Source organism: Lepisma saccharinum, chromosome 18, assembly GCF_977018435.1.
Source record: "Lepisma saccharinum chromosome 18, izLepSacc3.1, whole genome shotgun sequence".
Classification (NCBI taxonomy): Eukaryota; Metazoa; Arthropoda; class Insecta; order Zygentoma; family Lepismatidae; genus Lepisma; species Lepisma saccharinum.
The window spans coordinates 55,208,380-55,229,724 of record NC_139246.1 but is presented as its reverse complement, the minus strand read 5'-3'; the positions used below and the strand labels follow the sequence as shown (position 1 = coordinate 55,229,724).

The window sequence follows — 21,345 nt, the reverse complement described above, 5'->3', positions numbered from 1 at the left end:
ATGTTAATACTAGGAAGATCATGAAACCATATTCAAAGTTGTTTTGCAACCTGTGTTATCCAGAGGGAAACGTATCTGTCCTCCATTAACAGTTCCATGCAGAACAGTGAAATTTAACAAATGAACATACTAGAATTAATCACTATGTGCCATGGTGAACAATAACGCAAATATGTACAATATTTGAAAAATGATAAAAATTGTACAACAATTCTAAGTTAAGATGTCATTAACACGAGATTAATTTTGATATTAATAAGGATAATACAACTAATTTGAAAGTGAATAATGAAATTCAAATGTACTGATTCAGTATTCTTTATTTAATAAATAATATAAATTATTAAATGGACCTTCCTTGGGTTCATCCCAATAAGCCAACACCGGCGTGACCAAGGCCAATATGGGGCTGTACGTGGAGGTTGTGTCCGTGTTTCTTGACCACTGCATTGAATCCATTGTGATCGTCAGCCACGTAGTCCACAGTTCTAACACTTCCGTCTGGTTCCACAAGACTGTACTGTCCCTTCACTAGAGGCCCATCACGTACTTCATACTGGCTTTTCTGGTCGCCTGTGTGGTGGTCGCTCACTGCATACTTGAATTCATATTTAGGATAAGCCTAAAATTGAAAAGAAAAATCCTTGAACGTGGAGGGAACAGAGGGTTTCAGAACTTTCTTCAATAATTTATTACAAGAGTCAATTGAAAACTTTAAAAGTCCAATAAAAATTGTACGTCGGACTGTATGTAGCTCAGAATTACATGAGGCATTAACTGTTTTTTCCAAACGACCTCAAGCCTGCAATACTAATCTGGTTAGCTTCGGAACGACATTTTTGTTACTTTAAAGGCAACGCCTCCTATGCACACTTGCACCAGTGAAGAAGACTGGTTTTTGCAGTGGTTCATACGTGACTGCACATGGACCCAAAAGACTTATTCTTAAGGTATACAGGCACTAACTCAAAGTTGAAAATATAAGTAGATCAGCAATAGGTCTGTGCTAAAATGCAACAAACGTGTGTAACCCTACATACAGAAATCTGCTAGATAATAAACAGAAACAATTGAAGGTTCTCATTCGACTCTCCTATGTATGTTCTTGAATTTTCAGTCTTATATAACATTTATGTAAAGATTGCAACAATGTTGATGATATACTTACATAATAATCCAAATGTTGAATTGGTGGTATTGCTGTTGATAAGGCAGCAATTGCGAGAATACCAAAAGCAATCTGTAAAAGAAAATATATTAACATTAAATATTATAATATATTTAAATTCCATGAGATATTTTTAATATTTAACACATCCAATGAAAGTAAGTTTAAGTTCAAATATTATGTTCTAAATTACTCACAATCAAACTTCCATGAAGATGTTATCTTACAAGTAGAATGGAAATATAAGAGAGGCTCTGAGGCCTACCCAGTATTGTATTTATGGGTACTTGGTGGAAACCTTAGGGGTAAAGGCGGCCGGGCGTGATGCTGATTACATCATCCCAACTATGGTCGAGATTATGATCTGTACCTCCACATGCCTTCATGGCATGTATGCACACGTCCGGGGGTACCTTCATCTATTACCTTTACCAAAGTATTCTTGTAACAAACCCCGTGTTGACCAGAATACTGTACAATGTATCAGAATTACTCACCACAACAGAGTTCATCTTAGAATTGTAGCTGATAGCTGTGGAAGATGTTATGATGTCTTGTGTAAAATCTGAACGTCTTTTATATGATGAAAAAGTGAAACTATTGTAGAGTGTCACATCCGTTGCATGAAACGTTAATCACCAATTTCCTCTTCGTGTGTATGAAGCGCGAATTACGTAAAGGCATGCTTTGAGAGTGAAAGGGGTTAAATAATTGTGAGCCGTAAATTTAATGGATTGTGATTTTGAGGAAAAAGTATCACAGGTAAAATGAATGTAGTAATGGGTTTGTTTTACACAATTATTTATATGTAGAAGTCTTTTACAATCCTTATTTGGGGGGGGGGGTCTTCTTGTACTTCTTTTATTTACAAGTAAAGTGGATTAAACACAATGGAGGAGATGTTGTCTAATGGGTTTGTAAATACTTTTGCTTAAAATAACTTACTCTGCTTTGTCTGGTGCTCCCACGCTAGTAATTTTCTTTGCCTAAATAGTTCTAGTCAAGTCAACGACAAACACTACTGAAATTGCTTTGATTTTGGTTGTTTTTTCTCGCGACTCGAACTTGTAATTTTAATCTTCAGCGACGATATTGTGAGTCAACAATCGAAGTAAAGAAAAGTCTTCCCCTGTACTTAGCACCGCGCCATGAAGGCGTATAGGGGGTGCGGGGGTAACGCCCCACACTTTCTTGATCCGGTCGTGAGTAGGGGTGATGTGATCAGCATGGTAGTCAGACGCGTTACCGACTGAGCCACCGCGGCCACAAGAATCGATTTACAAGACTTTTAAAATTCACAACTAACATTATAGGCACGGTTAACTACACATGGCTACATTACGAAAAGAAACTGCAAAAATAATTGAGAGAGATAGAAATATTCTATTCAATTTGATGTCATAAGTGACTCAAAATTATTCAAATAAATTAGAATTTTACATTATATTGTATAATCTAAAGGTAATTAATGCTTCTTCTTCACAGTATAAAAATTATATCTATCTATATATATATACTACAGTACAACTGTATATACGATTTATAAGTGGATCCATATTAAAGAGGCTTTTCTTTCTTGATTCAAGGATCCATTCAAAGACACTAGTTAGAATTATTAACTAAAGTGCATCATATTTCAAGTCCAGTGAATGAATTTAAAACATGTCCCAAAGATACTGATATTCTGAATGTAATCCATAATTTCTTTTCCGTGCATAATTAAAAAAAATTATCGATTTCACTCCGAAAGACAACAGTTTTCTCTACATAAACCAAAACATTGTTTGATCATGATACCATACTGGTATTATTTTGTCTTGGAATTTAAAACATTACTACTAATTATATAAACAACATGATAAATCAAATGAAAAATCAAGCCTAGTTTGAAATCTATAAATTTACATAACGAATTGTTCACAATATCATTGAGTTTCCAAATGTAACACATGAAATTGTGTATTGATACATGTTGAGGAGAGGATATAAGAAGAGTGGGATGGAAACAAGAGGCGAAAAATTGATGGAAGGCGATATGAGATAAAAGCAGAGGAGAAAGAGGGGAGAGAAGAAGGAGGGGAGAGAAGAAGTTGAAGTGAAGAACAGAAGAGACTGGAGACGAAAGGAGAGAAGAGGTTGTTGCAGATTATATCGCCTCGGCTTCAAGAATTGATGTATTGATCAAATTATCGACATGAAATATTCAATAACTTTTTAAAATGTATTGGAGAATGTATTAGATCGATGCGAAATGCTTGTTGGTTGAGTTCAGAGCAAGCTAAAATATTCCACGTAAGATCTTTGATATTTCCTGCGACTATACCACTAAAAACATGAATGTAATTTTAATATTTAAAAGAATTATCAACTTTTTTTCAACTTCTCTGTTAGTTGAAATGGAGATTTTTTAATTTAATATTTCCCCTCCCCCTCGTTAATTCCAAACTGAATCATTGCGTTAGTAGTAGGATCAACCCGGTTGACAAACCGAAAATGGGGCTCGGTGGGGCTCGCCTTAATGGATTTCTCTCGTAAGGCATGAGCCCCATTTTCTCGCAGTGTTGCCAACTCCTCACTTGCCTTAATGGTTTACTCTCGTAAGGCATGAGCCCCATTTTCTTGCAGTGTTGCCAACTCCTCACTCGAAAAAATCACCAAGGTTTTTGTTTTTGGGTCTAAACCTAACCTAAAGCAAGAAGCTGGCAACACTGCTTGAGGCTCGCCTTAATGGTTTGCTCTCGTAAGGCATGAGCCTTATTTTCTCGCAGTGTTGCCAACTCCTCACTCGAAAAAATCACCAAGGTTTTTTTTTTTTGGTTCGACCTAACCTAAAGCAAGGAGCTGGCAACATTGCTTGAGGCTTGCCCTGCAGTGTTGCCAACATCTTACTCGAAAAAATCACCAAGGTTTTTATTTGGTCTAACCTAACCTAAAGCAAGGAGCTGGCAATACTGCTTGAGGCTTGTCTTGCAGTATTGCCAACATCTTACTCGAAAAGTCACCAAGGTTTTTATTTTGGTCTAACCTAACCTAAAGCAAGGAGCTGGCAATACTGCTTGAGGCTTTACAGTGCATAAAGCAATTTGCCAACCTACTGGTATTTTTGCCATAGCTTTTTACAAAAAAAAAGAGAGAGGAAAAAGAGGGAAGAGTTAAACAACCGACAGTGTTGCCAACACCTACCTACAGCCCTTTTTTTACTTGGCAAGGGCTTAGCCAATTTATATACTGGCGTAACATACACACACTGGGCAAGGAGAGCCGGCAACAAATATATACTGCCGTAAAAAAGAGAGATGGATGGATGGATGGCAACACAGTATGTGTGTGCGTGCGTGTGTATAATATGTAGCATTATTAACTAGAGTGTGTTGGCAACCCACCTACAACTAAAAAAAATAGAGATACCAATATTGCCGTAAGATAAAGAGAGAGACCTAGAGCTGGCAACAGTGGTGAGCGAATATGCATTATTTCCAAGTCCCGGGCACCAATGTATATCGCGACCTTTGTAAATCTTTCTTGCAGGAACGATGTGCTGCACACGTACACACACGTACGTACTTCTCTTTATTTCTGTATTGTGACGCAAACAAACAAATAAATAATTGTTGTTTTTTTTTTTTTAGGATTGCTGGCTTCTATAACCTCGCCAGGGTGCGTGGTGCCCAACCAAAAAAAAGTAAAAGGTTCTAACGGCTGCGGTTGTAGATAACTGCACCTCTGTAGGGTTTCACGTGTTTTTTTTTTCCCCCCAAACTTCCATGAAACCCTACAGAGGACCTCCGTAATGCATGCAACGTGTACTAACGACTCTAGTGTTATTTGATGTTGTAATATTTTGGATATAGAGTTTTATTGTGTGATAGATAAAAATAATTATGTTTATTATAATATTTTTTTGATGAAGATGGAGAATGTATGTGTGTGTTACAAATAAAGTTGCATGCTTATTTTTTTTAGTGTGTTTGTATGTGTATGTGTTTTTGATGTTCGACTGCATCTGAAACGATAAAAGAAAGAATTTTATTGTTAATTTTCTCATGTAAAAACAACAACAACAAAATTTTTGTGCAAAAATTTCTGATTGTCTCGTGCTATAGTGCAAAAACTGATGAGAAAAAAGTTATTGTAACTGATAACTGATGAAATTGATATTGTAACTGATCTTGAACTAGTGAAATTTTCGTATTGTGCTATTGAAACTGATTGTGCTAGTACAAAAATTTCTTATTGTGCAAGAAAAAATGTTAAAAACTTGTTAAAACTGCTCTGTGACCCTCTTGTTCTTCACGTCGTGGACGAAGGACTTCTCGGCGACCAGGATCACACTGCATACGGTGTTCTCGGGCAGTGTTGCCAACATTTTACTCGAAAAAGTCACCAAGGTTTTTATCTTGGTCTAACCTAACCTAAAGCAAGGAACTGGCAACCTTGCTTGAGGTTTTTCTTGCAGTGTTGCCAACATCTTACTCGAAAAAAATTACCAAGGTTTTTTTTGGTCTAACCCAACCTAAAGCAAGGAGCTGGCAACCTTGCTTGAGGCTTTTCTTGCAGTGTTGCCAATACCTTACTCGAAAAAGTTACCAAGGTTTTTATCTTGGTCTAACCTAACCTAAAGCAAGGAGCTGGCAACCTTGTTTGAGGCTTGCCTTACAGTGCATAAAGCAATTTTTGCCAACCTACTGGTATTTTTGCCATAGCTTTTTACAAAAAAGAGAGAGGAGAGAGAGAGAGAGAGGGGGAAGAGTTAAACAACCGACAATGCTGCTAACACCTACCTATAGCTTTTTTTTTTCTACTTAGCAAAAGCTATTTTGCTTGAGGCTTAGCCAATTTATATACTAGCGTAACATACACACACTGGGCAAGGAGAGCCGGCAACAAAGATATACTGCTGTAAAAGAGAGAGAGATGGATGGATAGATAGCAACACAGTATGTGTGTGTGTGTGTGTGTGTGTGTGTGTGTGTGTGTGTGTTGGCAACCCACCTACAACAAAAAAAAAAGATATGCTAATGTTGCTTTAAGATGAAGAGAGAGAGAGACCTATAGCTGGCAACAGTGGTGAGCGAATGCACCTTATTGTAAATTTTTTCCAAGTTCTGGGGGCCAATGTTTATATATATCGTGACTTTTGTAAACTTTTCTTGCGGGAAAAGGGAGGCTGGCTGCAACTATGTGATGCTTGGGTAGAGTAACGTAAAATCTAGTACCAAAATAATCTCGTCCTCTGTTCTGTTTTTGAGTGCTATGTTCATGTGTGGGTTACGGTATACGTAACCCCCAATTAGCTTGTGATGATACTCGAGATGTTGCTGTGGGAAACACAAATATTGCTTGTTCTGCAACGCTTCGCTGAAATAGTAATGCGAGAGATGCTAGTTGAGTTTGTGCCCTCGAACCTGGTTTGCGAGCAGCATGCTCTGGCAACATGTTGAGACGATTGTTTGTACGAGTTTTTTTTTTTCAGAAACACGTCCCTCACAAGCATCGAATCCTGTACGTTGTACTGCAACAGATCGTCTATCATGTTTTTTCTCGTAGAGCGTCTGTACGGTTTTGCTCTTGGGCATCATCTTCTCTCTCAGGTTGAAGTACAACAAAACGTACTTCAGCGTGTACGAGGAGAGGTTCCCGAAAAGGTAACGCACCACTTCGATGCCAGTAGAGCAGTGTCCCCGGTTCACAGCCCGAAAATGGGGCTCGGTGTGGCTCACAGTGTTGCCAACTCCTCACTCGAAAAAATCAGCAAGGTTTGTTTTTGGGTATAACCTAACCTCAAGCAAGCTGGCAACACTGCGAGAAAGTCTCAAGCAGTGTTGCCAACTCCTCACTCGAAAAAATCACCAAGGTTTTTGTTTTTGGATATAACCTAACCTCAAGCAAGCTGGCAACACTGCTTGAGGCTTGTTCTGCAGTGTTACCAACTGCTCACTCGAAAAAATCACCAAGGTTTTTGTTTTTGGGTCTAACCTAACCTCAAGCAAGCTGGCAACACTGCTTGAGGCTTTTTTTAATGGTTTGCTCTCGTAAGGCGAGCCTTATTTTCTTGCAGTGTTGCCAACTCCTCACTCGAAAAAATCACCAAGGTTTTTGTTTTTGGGTATAACCTAACCTCAAGCAAGAAGCTGGCAACACTGCGAGAAAGCCTCAAGCAGTGTTGCCAACTCCTCACTCGAAAAAATCACCAAGGTTTTTGTTTTTGGATATAACCTAACCTCAAGCAAGAAGCTGGCAACACTGCTTGAGACTTGTTCTGCAGTGTTGCCAACTCCTCACTCGAAAAAATCACCAAGGTTTTTGTTTTTAAGTCTAACCTAACCTCAAGCAAGAAGCTGGCAACACTGCTTGAGACTTGTTCTGCAGTGTTGGCAACTCCTCACTCGAAAAAATCACCAAGGTTTTTGTTTTTGGGTCTAACCTAACCCCAAGAAAACTGGCAACACTGCTTGAGACTTGTTCTGCAGTGTTGCCAACTCCTCACTCGAAAAAATCACCAAGGTTTTTGTTTTTGGGTCTAACCTAACCTAAAGCAAAGAACTGGTAACACTACTTGAGGCTTGCCTTAATGGTTTGTTTGCTCTTGTAAGGCCGCGTCCGAATCGGCAGCAGATGTCGCCTAGAGCACCGTTCCATCTGGGGACTCAGCCAACCTCTGTTGTCCGAATTTGCGGCAGACGTGGAGTGGGAGGGGAGAGCAGAAAGGCGCGACAGATGCACGCTTGAACTCGCTGTGACGCTGCGCTTGGCAGCCATATTCTAACTTTCACTTTGTACAGACAACATTTACTGATTAGAGGATGTAAAACTCAGTTATATTTTAACATTTTATCGATAATACTCAATGTACAAAAATTATAAATGATGAAATAGCGTGTTATATTTTTAATATGAGTAGTAAATAGGTGGAAATCATTGTGATGTTTGTTTGGCGTCTTCTACTTCCGTGCGATGCGCCTGCGTTCCAGAGCGCGGTGGGTGAAGTTCGGGCTGACACCTGGCGAGAAAAGTGGCAACCGTACTACAAGGGGGCATGTAGATTCGGACGACTTGGATGTGACTTCGATGGTACGCGAGAGCAACGGGAGAGAACGGGACGGAGTGCTTGCCAATCCGGACACGGCCTAAGGCATAAGCTCTATTTTCTCGCAGTGTGGCCAATATTTTACTTGAAAAAATCACCAAGGTTTTTTTTGGTCTAACCTAACCTAAAGCAAGGAGCTGGCAACACTGCTTGAGGCTTATCTTGCAGCGTTGCCAACATCTTACTCGATAAAATCACCAAGGTTTTTATTTTGGTCTAACCTAGCCTAAAGCAAGGAGCTGGCAATACTGCTTGAGGTTTGTCTTGCAGTATTGCCAACATCTTACTCGAAAAGTCACCAAGGTTTTTATTTTGGTCTAACCTAACCTAAAGCAAGGAGCTGGTAATACTGCTTGAGGCTTTACAGTACATAAAGCAATTTGCCAACCTACTGATATTTTCGCCATAGCTTTTTACAAAAAAGAGAGAGAGGAGAAAAAAGGGAAGAGTTAAACAACCGACAATGCTGCCAACACCTACCTACAGCTTTTTTTCTTACTTGGCAAGGGCTTAGCTAATTTATATACTGGCGTAACATACATACACTGGGCAATAGAGCCGGCAACAAATATATACTGCCGTAAAAGAGAGAGATGGATGGATGGCAACACAGTATGTGTGTGCGTGTGTGTGTATAATATGTAGCATTATTAACTAGAGTGTGTTGGCAACCCACCTACAAATAAAAAAAAAGATAGAGATACCAACATTGCCGTAAGATAAAGAAAGAGAGACCTATCGCGACATTTGTAAACCTCTCTTGGGGGAAACACGATGTGCTATACACACGTGCGCGCTGGTGCTTCTTATTATTTTCGTATTGTGTAATTTTTTATGATGTAGGTTTGCATGTAAAAATAAGTATACCTGAAAGTTTTAGAATTTCAAAATAGCTATATATATGTATTTGCTATTATATCAGCCAAAATAATAGAATATATATAAACAAGAATATTTTCATAGTTTCATACCTCTACTAGATTGGTGGAAAAATATACTAATGGGCAATAAAATCTGAAGAAAATTTGTGTCTAAGAAAAATAAACTAAATAGAATTACACATGCATACAATATTTATTGTGTTTTTTTCTATCTACAATTATATTTTTCTTATATATATTTTTTATTTTTTTATAGAGTTGATTAAAGCACATATTTGAGGAAGGCAACACCACCCATATATAAATAAACATACCCCGAAAAAAATGTGCTCCATGAAAAGTTGCCCTGTGTGCAAAAAAACTATATCGAGCAAACATTTTGCAAGGCATTGTCGCACCTGCGTGCCAGGCAAGCATTTGGCTGCCACCGAACTGTGTTCCGGATGCAATAAACACATTACAATTGCGTATGCCAAGAAGCATAAGCTTACTTGTCTAAGCAAAAATACATCTGGGGCCCAGCCTTCGACCAGCTCAACCAAGAGGAAAACGGAAGCCGACTCGCCACCATCCGTCAAGCGCATCAAGACTGTGGCGAAAGCAGACCGGTCTGCTTTCCAGCGTTTGTTAGAGGACTTTCCTCTTACTTGGGAGGGCTCATGCGATGTGCGTAGCTTTTTGGAGAACGTGCAAGCCCAAATTATTTCCATCCTCAGCGATGCGCTTGCAACGCACTCCACCAAATTCTACGCATCGCTTTGTTGATGGTACAAGAAGCCGTCTGATGAAATTTACAGCTTCTGCCACAACACCAAGGCGAAGACGCTGCATCTGGCGGATGTCGAAAACCTAGAGGTCATCTACAACAAGTTTGCCGAGGAGCTGGTGGCAAAGCAGGAGGAACATCAAGCCAAGGGCTCGGGGGGTTCGCTGTGTGGTGAGCCTCACGAACTGCGCGTCAAACTTTGCAAGTTTGTGCCTCTCTCCGCCTCCAGCTACGTCCCCTTACCAGAAGCGATTGTGGAAAAAAAGGCTGTCCTGAACATTCAGAACAGTGACGCCAAGTGCTTCATATGGTGTGTGCTTGCAGCATTGCACCCTGTCCACTGGAAAAACCATCCATACCGAGTTAACCACTACCTACCCTACGAACCAGAGCTGGAAGATGCGATGGCTGGGATTGACTACCCGGTGGAGGTCTCGGACATTCGCAAGTTCGAGGCCCGTACACACAACCCTCGGTTGGCCATCAACGTTTATGGCCTCACCGACGAAAATGTGGTGTACCCTATCCGGGTGAGCGACGTAGACGACGGCGGTGCGCAGGAAATTTATCTTCTGCTCATCAAGGACGAGACCCATCACCATTACACTCTCATCCATTCCCTCTCTCGGCTTGTTTCGAGCCAGCTGAGCAGTGATAGTCACCACATAGAAGTTTGTCCCAGGTGCTTGTCTATATTTCGTAATCGAAAACGGCAGGATTACCAGCGCATCAGAGGTCGCAACATCGCTGCCGAGAAGCTCGCTAACCACAAGCTCTACTGCAAAGCCAACGAGCCTGGGGTGGCAGACTTGCCCGAACCTGGTACCGTGGAGCTTTTCCACATGCACGGTGCCATGGTGGAGCACCCCGCTATCATCATCGCGGATTTCGAAGCGTTCCTCAAACCCCTGTCCACTTGCGATCCCGATCCCGAAGTTTCCTCCACCACCCCTTACCAACTCCACGAGGCATCCAGTTTCGCATACGTTGTGGTGCGACGGGACCAGCACATTGCCCCCGAGCCCTACGTGTATCGCGGTCCCGATGCAGCCAAACACTTCCTCGAGAGGATGGTTGTGGAAGCCAACGAGATAGGGAAGGTATTGTTGACCCCCAAGCCTATGCTCCCACTGTCCCCCGACGATCAACGCAGACACGACGAGGCCATCGCTTGCCCTGTCTGCGCCGAGGAGTACACCGCCAAAAACTGTAAAGTCCGACACCACGATCACTTTAACGGTAGGTATGTTGGTCCTTGGTGCAACGATTGCAACCGTAGGGCCTGGGACCCGCGCTTCATCCCTGTGTTTTTTCACAATGGCTCGGGATACGACTTTCACCACCTGATCAAGCATCTTGGGTACGACAATGCAAGAATCAATGTCCTGGCACAAAACGAGGAGCGTTATATTAGCGTCAGCAAGTGGGTGCCGATCCCCAACTCAAAAAGCAGGAGCATCGAGCTTCGCTTCCTCGACTCCCTGAGGTTCCTCCCGGCCAGCCTCGATGCTCTCGCAGGGAAGCTGAGCAACGAGCAAATGCTTATTACCTCTGCAAATTTTCCAAACTTGGACGCCGGTCTCTTCAGGCGTAAGGGGGTCTACCCCTACGAATATGTCACAGACCCTACCAAGTTTGCGGAGACGTCGCTACCTCCCCAGGCGAAGTTCTACAGTCAGCTACGAGGCTCGAACATCACCGACGAAGAATATCATCACGCCCAGTCCATGTGGCGCGAGCTAGGTTGTCGAACTCTCGGAGACTACCACGACGCCTACCTCAGACTTGATGTGACGCTCCTTGCCGACGTGTTCCAGACGTTCCGGGCGACCGCAATGAACATCAACCACCTGGATCCCGCCTACTTCTATAGTCTCCCCGGACTGGCGTGGTCAGCCATGTTTCTGGTGACGAAAATCAAGCTGGAGCTTCTTTCGGACGTAGACATGGTGCTGTTTGTGGAACGCGCCGTGCGAGGTGGAATGGTCCAGGTGTCGCAACGGCACGCGCGCGCCAACAATCACCACATGGCTACTGGCTACGACTCCACCCAACCGTCGAGCTACATCATGCACACGGACGTAAATAACTTGTATGGGCACTCCATGATGCAATCACTCCCTTTTAGAGGGTTCGAGTGGGCTGACCCTACCAAATTTGACGTTGAAGGTTTCGACGATTCGGAATATGGATTTTTCGCCGAGGTGGACCTTGAGTTCTCCGAGAAGCTGCAGGATTTGTTCTGCGATCTTCCCCCTGCACCCGAGTTCAAGTGTCCACCCGATTCCAACCAAACGAAGCTCGTCATGGATTTCGAACCCAAGAAGAATTACGTCCTGCACTACAAGAATCTCCGGTGGTTGATGCAGCAAGGGGTCACAGTCCACGCAGTTCACCACATCCTCAAGTTCGAGCATTCTCCGTGGTTGCGTCCATATATTGAAGTCAACACCGAACACCGCACCGCAGCCACGTCCGAGCTTGATAAGGATTTCTTCAAGCTTATGAATAATGCAGTGTTTGGCAAAACCATGGAGAATGTACGGAATCGTGTGGACATAAAATTGGTGACGAGGAAAGAGCGATGTCGTCAGCTTGTCGCGAGTCCATTGTTCAAGTCTCGAACAATCTATAACGAGCAGCTGGCTCTGATTCACATGAAGCAAGGTGTGGTGAAACTAACCAAGCCCATCTATGTGGGAGCCACGGTTCTGGATCTGAGCAAGCTCCACATGTTCGAGACGTACTACGACATATTACGCCCACACTACGGCCACAACATCTCGCTTCTCTACACGGACACGGACAGCTTGGTGTACCACGTCCGCTCACCCGATGCATACGGGGATATAGCCACAGTTCCATCTTTGGTTAAACTCTTCGACACCTCGGGCTATCCCCAGCCGAACCAGTACGGTATCCTGACCAGCAACAAGAAGGTGCCTGGCAAACTCAAAGATGAGAAGGACGGAGACGTGATTCTTGAGTTTGCAGGTCTTCGCGCCAAGGCCTATACCATCAAAGCCGAGGGCAGCGTTACCAAGAAGGCCAAGGGTGTTGGCAGACAGGTGGTTCGGGAGCATCTCACATTCGAGGACTTCGTGGATTGCCTCAAGACCAGGTCGTCTGTTCTAAGAGCTGAACAGCGCATCCAGAGCGTTGACCATGTGTTGACCACCAACAAAGTGAGGAAGATTGCCCTGGATCCCAACGATGACAAGAGGTACGTTCTCCAATGTGGAATCCACACACTGCCGTGGGGGCACTATCGCTTAGCAGAAAGCAAAACCTGCAACATATGCCCATCTTCAACAGAAGATTCATAAAACAAAACAAAAAAAAACAAAAAAAATTATTTTGTTAGTCATTACAAAAAAAACACTGACTGTTATTACAAAAAAAACTTTGACCGTATTTTAAATAACCAGCATACCTATGAATCTTTTTGGTTTCCGAAAACAAACCAACATGGAGACTGTACACCGCGCGACGACAGATCATGAATTTCTTCCTTCCATGTTAACTAAACTCAACGGTCTACTGATTGTTCACCTTAACAGCATTTGGACGAAATTGGATGACGATGTAGGCAAGATGTTTTACGTCTTCAACAACAATTTACATTTTTACAAAATTCCAATCGATGGAAAACTTCAAATCACCGTGAATCCGGAAAACGTAGGCGAAATCAAAATATCTACCGGCAAGAACATTTTTCGAATCAAGCACGACAAGATGCTTTCTAACATTACATACGATGTTTCTGCAGGAGATTGTTTATACGTGGAACTCCTAGGAGATTACGACAAACTCATTCCTCTCTTCGTAGAATTACGAATCATCTATCCTATTATAAATAACCGTTAACCAAAATGCCTAACGATATTTTCGGCAACACTAAGCGTGTAGACCACGCAGAAGAGATTCTCATGTTGGACGTCCGAATTAAAAAGTTGAGGAGCGATTTGATCGCTTTGCAGGAGACCTTAAACAAAAGTTTAGAGTCGGAGATCGCTACGCTCCAAACGCAATGTCTCGACCCCATTCTGAAAATCGATTCCGAACTGAAAACGCTCATAAAAAATTATGTCGACGTACCTTCTTACGACAACGTTCAAAATATACAGTTGAGCGTGGATAAGCTTCAAAATGATTTGGCCAAATTGCAGCAATTTCAATCGAAAAATGAAGATTTGGAAAAATTGAAACTCGAAATCGAAGAACGAACTTCGGCAATCGAAAAGAATTTCTCTGAACTTCAAACCGTCGTGAAGGATATTGATGTAGAACGCTTGCATGTTGTTGTTTCCAAATTACAAGAAGAATTCGCAGGCACGTTGGAAGAAATTAAATCCAAGTTACAGACTTTGGAAGATACCATGACGAACCTACCATCGTCAGACGAACTGCAGGTCATCAGCAAAAGCGTCGCGAACATAAAAATTCAATTGGAGGCTTATGAAGATTTCGAACACATTCAAACCACCATCGCTACGCTTCAGGCGTCTCTGGAGTTGATCAACGAAGAAATTAAAAATATTCACGCTGAAGCCAGTGCGTTGACGAGCATACAAGACACGTTAAGCATGGTTCAGCAGAAGATCGAATATTTAGAAAATTTGAACGTCGAAACGAACCTTGCTCATTTTCATCACGTACTGGACAACATACAGGGTGACTTGGAATCGTTACGGACGAGCGTACCTTCGGGCGAAGATTTGGAAGAATTGAAATCGGCGGTGACGGCACTATCCGATTCGAGCGACATCAAAAGTTCATTGAACGATCTCGAGAGTAGGGTGGCCAATCTCCCCACCTCAAAAGAATTACACGCTTTGAAAAGGAGCATATCACGTATGCTGAAACGACTAGAAACGGAAACGGCGAACGTGGAACAGATTCGAGACGAACTTGCTTCGCTGGTGTCGACGCTGCCCACTTCGCAGAGCGTCGCCGACCTTCACACGCAGTTTACCGAGATGCGAAGCAACGTGAACGATCTTACCGAAAAAAGTTCGAAATTGAATCAAGTCGAGAATCTTCAGAGTATCGTCGTCAACATCAGAGATCAAGTTGGAGTGTTGGAATCCACGCAGGAATCGACGCTGGCCTCTTTCGGTGCCAAATTACAAGAACTCAACGAAAACTTCAAGCAGTTGAACGTGGAAGTGAAAATCAAACCGTCATTTTCTACAGTAACGGATACCATCGTCGAACATTTGTTGCCCGTACAAAATACACTGGGACAGCTTCACAGCAACCTCGTTAGCGTCGATACTAAATTCGCTAAACTGCATTCTCTGCAAGCCATCGAAATCAACAGCGTACCCAATCAACAGAGAATCTCCACGTTCGTCGAAGGTAACAAACTGTACATGTTACATCCTTATCATCCGTACTACAAGTTTCTCCTCGATGGCACGATTCAGATAAACGAATTTTCGTACTGGTCTCACGGCAGAAAAGCTAGCGTTCCCACCATGACCTTGATATCGAATCGTGGTGTCCAGAAAGCAGGAAACATTCCTCTGGCACGTTGGAACGAAACGCGCAACATATATGAAATACACGAAGACGAAGATCTTACCGTTTTCGACGTGAGTGCCGGCGATAAGCTGATCATTCAAAACACGAGCGAAGTGCCACCCTCTTTGAATCCCATCACGCTTGTGCTTCTCTTCAAACGTAATCTCTAAAAAATGTCTAGGCAAGCCATCGTCGAAGAATTGCATAAACCTGCACGCCGCAACTACCAACGTTTGGCGGTGGTAACCAAGGGAATCGATGACCTCTGGCAAAGTGACCTCGTGGAGATGAGTAGCGGCAATCTAAAAAATGTGCATAAATTGAACAAGGGCAACAAGTACCTCCTCACCGTCATAGACACATTTTCGAAATTTGCATGGGCTCTACCTTTGAAAGCCAAAACGGGGACATGCGTCACGGAAGCATTCAAGACAATTTTTCGCGAAAGCAACAGACGACCTCGGTTTTTGCAAACAGACAAGGGGAAGGAATTTTACAATGCCGTATTCCAAAAGTTTATTCGGAAACACGACATTCGACATTATTCAACCTTCAGTCACATCAAAGCCAGCATCGTGGAAAGATTTAATCGAACCTTGAAAACACACATGTGGAAACGATTCACGCTTCGAGGAAATTACAAATGGGTCGACATACTGCCGGAACTCGTCGACACCTATAATGATACGGTACACAGAACGATAGGCATGAAGCCAGCTGACGTTACGAAATCTGACGAGCAACGTTTAATTTCTACAGTTTACTGTCCAAAGTACACTCCCACGACTACCAAGAAATCAAAATTCAAAATTGGAGACCAGGTGAGGATCAGCAAATTCAAACGCACCTTCGAGAAGGGGTTCACAAAAAATTGGAGCACGGAACTTTTTACGATGGTTCGAGTTTTACCCGGAAACCGACACACGTATATAATAAAAGATAGTAGCGGCGAGATTTTGAAAGGAAGATTTTACGAAGAGGAACTCTCTAAAACAAAACATCCCGACACGTACCTCATCGAGAAAGTATTGCGTAGGAAAGGCGACAAACTGTTTGTCAAATGGCTGGGACTTCCGGAAAAGAGTTGGATCGACGCGAACGAAGTGATCTTGTGAGTACGTGGAACGTGGTGAAACGTCTACCGGATTCGGAAAGTCAAACAAAAAAAAAGAACGGCGAGTTGCTTCCCGACAGCATCCGCTGTCTGATCGTAGGTCCTTCGGGGTGTGGGAAAACAACACTGCTCGTGGACAATTTTCTCCTCGCACCGAATTGGTTAGATTGGAAGAACAGGCACCTCTACATGTTCTCGAAAAGTTTGGAACAATCCAAATACCAGCAACTGATAAAACTGTACGATGGTCTGGACATTGCAACGTTCTCTTCGGAAATAAAACCACTCGACGATTGTCGTGAAAATTCAGTCGTTGTGTTCGACGATGTCATCCTGGAAAATCAAAATGAAATTCGCAATTTTTTCACGCAAGGTCGTCACAAAGGAATAGATTGCTTCTTCCTAGCTCAAACGTTTTCCAAAATTCCAAAACAGTTAGTACGCGACAACGCTAATTTTATATGTTTGTTTCGTCAAGATCACACCAACCTCAAGCACGCGTACGATGACTACGTAGGCGGAGACATGAACTACAATCAATTTTCGGAACGCTGCTGCTCCCACTGTTGGAACAGTGACGATTTCGGATTCGCGACGATCGACATGACGAGAAAACCCAACGACGGAAAATACAGAAACAAAATCAACGACTTTCTAAACGTTGCAACGTTGTGAGAAACGACGTGTATAAATAACGTTATGACGAAACGAAAAATCGAAGACGAAAATCTCAAGCTTCGCGATTACCTCGCGAAACGCTTCAAAGGTTGGAAATCCGAGAATCGCGGATTCTACGAAGAGAAGAAACGTCAAGATCAACCTGTGATCGACGCCATCAGCGATCTAGGTAAAGAAATTAAAGGCGTCACGGAACAAAATAAAAATTTGATCAACGAACTCGTACCACTTGCAGCTAAAAGTTACACCGTACCCACGCCCATTTCGAGCATTCCTTCGACGCCGTTCGAACTGAAGGACGTACCGGCACGACATCGAGCCATAGGTAACACACCGTCGTCTTTGGATAAAATCGAGTTGGGGCCTTTGGCACGAGACTACCTGAGCACGGGAAAATTCGACAAGGATGAAGTGTTCGGATTGTATCCGAGCATGGAGAGCAACGAAGGCGGCGGTGTGGTTTGGAAGATTGGAAAATCGAAGGTGAGTTTCGAAGGCAACGACATTAAAGTTAATTTAGGCGAGAAGGATAGTTGGAACAGGTATCCGGGTACGGTGGGACTGTGGGAACTCGTTGCCAAAAAGCAGCCGAAAGATTACACCGACGAAGATTACCAGAGTTACAAGGAAATTTTGATCATGACGGATGCCTTGTACCAGAACAACGACGCCTCGCAGAATAGGGTGAAATCGAGCAGCGGTGAGAAGTACAGAAATCTCATCAAACCGATATGGAACCAGGTGAAAACAGGTAGTGGCGTCAAACTCTACAACACCCTGCCCAAAGAGTTTGTGTGGGTGGACGACGTGCGCAAGCTCATAGACCGTTTGTTGGTTATTGCAGGAGAGGAGAATGCAGGCAATCGTAATTTCTACAACGAGAAGATAGGAATTGTGGACATGATCAGCACAAAACTTTCCAACTTCATCGTGAACGACGACAAGGGCATAGGTTACCTCATTAAAATTATCAACACGCTGCCTCCGAGATTCTGGAACGTGGCCGAAGGAAAAGGACTCGTGAACGACATCATCAACAAGTTACCTTTCGAGATGCATTTACCCGGCTACCAGTACTGCGGACCGGGTACCAAACTCGAGAAAAGATTGGAGAGAGGAGACAAGGGCGTGAATCCGTTGGACGCCGCATGCAAAGATCACGACATCGCCTACAACACCACTCGCACCGATCTGGATGCACGTCACGAAGCAGACAGAAAGTTAGAGCACGCAGCTTTCGAAAGATTCGTCAGCAGAGACGCTTCGCTGGGAGAAAGAATTGCAGCACTGGGCACCACCATCGCCATGAACACGAAACAAAAATTTGGATGGGGTGTGTAGAAATAAAAAAATTTCTCGAACTGTGAAAAAAATTTCTTCGGCATATAAATAACACTACATAAAAAAAAAAAACTCCAGTTGTGTTTGCCATCTTATAAAAAAATGAATAAACAATCACTAGACGCCCAAGCATTAAAACAAATGCTAAATTCATCAATCGAATATGTAAAAATTCAGGAATTGGAAGTGGACAAACCTTACACGATAACTTCCGGTTCAATTGTTCCTACCCAGTATGGTCCCAAGGCGCGTCTATTCCTCAACGCACAATACAGCCTATTTTTACCAGATCGATACGCTAACATGTTATCCGACGAGAAGCTAGCTATTTTAATCGAGAACAAAACTCAAATCGTGTACAAGGGTACAAAGGAACTTCTTGGTAAGAAAACAAAGCACGTAATAGAATTTGTGTAACGGTTCTACGCGGAGTATATCCTTGAAAAGAATTATACGGAACAAAAAAAATCTCAGAACATTTATATATAAATAACATACCGAAAAAAAATTACACAAAACAAAAAAAATCTCATAACATATATATAAATAACATACCGTGAAGATAACATATAAAGTATCAACATGAAGCCTAAAGGTGTCGTGTACCAGATACCATACTCCAATCTGAAAAATCTAGGTGCCCTCGATGGTTTACTCACCAAGAAACAACGCGAGAAGAAACGTTCTTGCTTGACGAAAGGACACGGAATGAAATTACTTCTCAGCACACCTCAATTGAGACGCTTGCAGCGTTCGCGGAAACAGCAAAAAATCGGAGGTTTCATATTCAGCATCCCAGCCATCCTGGCAGCATTGGGGGCCGTTGGAAGTTTGGCCGGCGGAAGTGCCGCCATCGCGAAAACAGTCATCGACTCGAAGAAGAACAAGGCAGAATTGGAAGAACAGAAACGTCACAACCTGGCTATGGAGAAAAAAGGGAAAGGTATAACCAAAAAACAAAAAAACAACCTCGATGCTTTGAAAAAATATAAAAAAAAGAAGAAGCCCTGTCCAACTTCGATATTGAATCTCTGATCGAACTGTTGGGAATAAAAAACTTCAGGGGTGTTTTCATGTCCGATTCTCTACCCTCTGCTGTGAAGAAAAAAGAGTATGGCGTGGTCAACCTGGACAGTTACAAAAATCCTGGTACACATTGGATATGCTACCTCAAAATTGACGATAACAATGCATTTGTTTTCGATTCGTTCGGTGGCACACCACCTGCCAGGTTGGTAAAGTATCTCAGTGTTGCCAACCTCTACTACAATTGCAAACGCATCCAGGGTTTCACCGATGTTAACTGCGGCCACCTATGCCTTTCCGTTCTCGCATACATGTCTAAAATAAATAACCCGTCGGTGGAACATTTTCAGAAAGCATTGTGGAATCTTAAACACGATGGGCGTGTTCCATCTCACGAGCGAATCTTCAATCTTGAAACTCACGCTGCACGACGACATCGTCTATCCTAAATCCGTAGCTCTGCGTGCATTCTACAGCATGTACCTCATACCTAACGTCACGCAGCACAACAACAAAATTAGCGTCGGAAGCGAACACATCGTCGTCACGCCAGGCCAATACAATCTTTCCACTTTGCAAGCTCAGTTACCCAAAGGCACGTACTTTTCTCAAAATTCGGTCACGCACAGAGTGGAAATCGTGTCGGCGACGGAGACCGTGGACCTGGGCACCATAGGAGAACTTTTAGGTTTCGAGAACAACACAAAACTCGAAGCTGGCATCAAGCACACGGCAACCAACATTCCTAAATTTCTAGCCATAGAGACACTAAACGTTCACTGCAACGTGGCGGAAGGCATGATTACAAAATCCTCGGACGGATTGTTAGGAAGTCACAAGCAGACGGGAATCATAGCTACGTTCAAACCCAGTTCCGAATTCATGGAACCGATCATCTACACACCCTCTTCGCCGATCTATTTTCCAGTATGCCGCAACCGCATAGACAACATAGAGTTGGTGGTGACAAACGAAAAAGAAGACGTGGTGGATTTCGCAGGTGCAACAACCACTGCCATCGTGGAGATCAACGTATAATAAATAACACACATAGTGAAAATGGAGCAAATCGAAAGTTACGAATTGCAATCTTTTCCTCCCAACCGTCGCACGTTCACCAATCTCAACGAAGCGAACAGGGAGATCGAATACGACGTGGACGTAGGCGATGGGTTCGTTCATCCTCACAGAGCGGACCTCTACCTTCAATTCGACGTGGTGAAGAAAGAAAGCGGAGACGCGTTTCCCGCAGCAGCAAATTTGATACTCGTGGACAACTTCGTGCCTCATCTGTTCTCGCAGGTGGAGGTGAGGAAACACAACACCGTCATCGACAGAATAGACTATCCAGGCATCACGTCGACGGCAGTGGGAACATTGAAATTATCCAAAACAGACGCAGCATACTACCAGGCGGGAGGATTCGAAGCGGGGACCAAAATATCGACGACAAGTCACACGGTGCTCTTTCCCATGCGTCTGCTGCCGGGATTCTTCTCGGACTACAAGGAGATCATGTGGAAGGGAGTATTGCGCGTCACATTTCGAAGAGCGGCCAACGACAACGACGCACTGATGCGATACACCAACTTGAACACCGACGGCACGCCGATAGCCAACACATTACCTGAAGCGGCCAAGTGCGTCATCCGGAGCATGGAATTGAGAATGCCGATCGTGGAATACGAAACAAACTACGCCCTCAAGTACAAAGCGGAGATCTTGAAGAGTCCGCAGGTACCGATTCGCTTTCACGGT

The 21,345-nt window shown here is 43.1% G+C and overlaps 1 protein-coding gene across 1 annotated transcript; it reads right to left on the bottom strand.

Moving 5' to 3' along the window:
- Positions 1-302: 302 nt before the first annotated feature.
- Positions 303-1,701, bottom strand: LOC146002108 (cuticle protein 19-like). The gene is made up of 3 exons (XM_083139827.1): positions 1,666-1,701; positions 1,169-1,240; positions 303-622 (listed from the first exon to the last, which is right to left on the bottom strand). Exons 1-3 carry the CDS (start codon positions 1,678-1,680, stop codon positions 365-367), a joined length of 345 nt encoding a protein of 114 aa, XP_082995953.1. The 5' UTR covers positions 1,681-1,701; the 3' UTR covers positions 303-364.
- Positions 1,702-21,345: the final 19,644 nt, after the last annotated feature.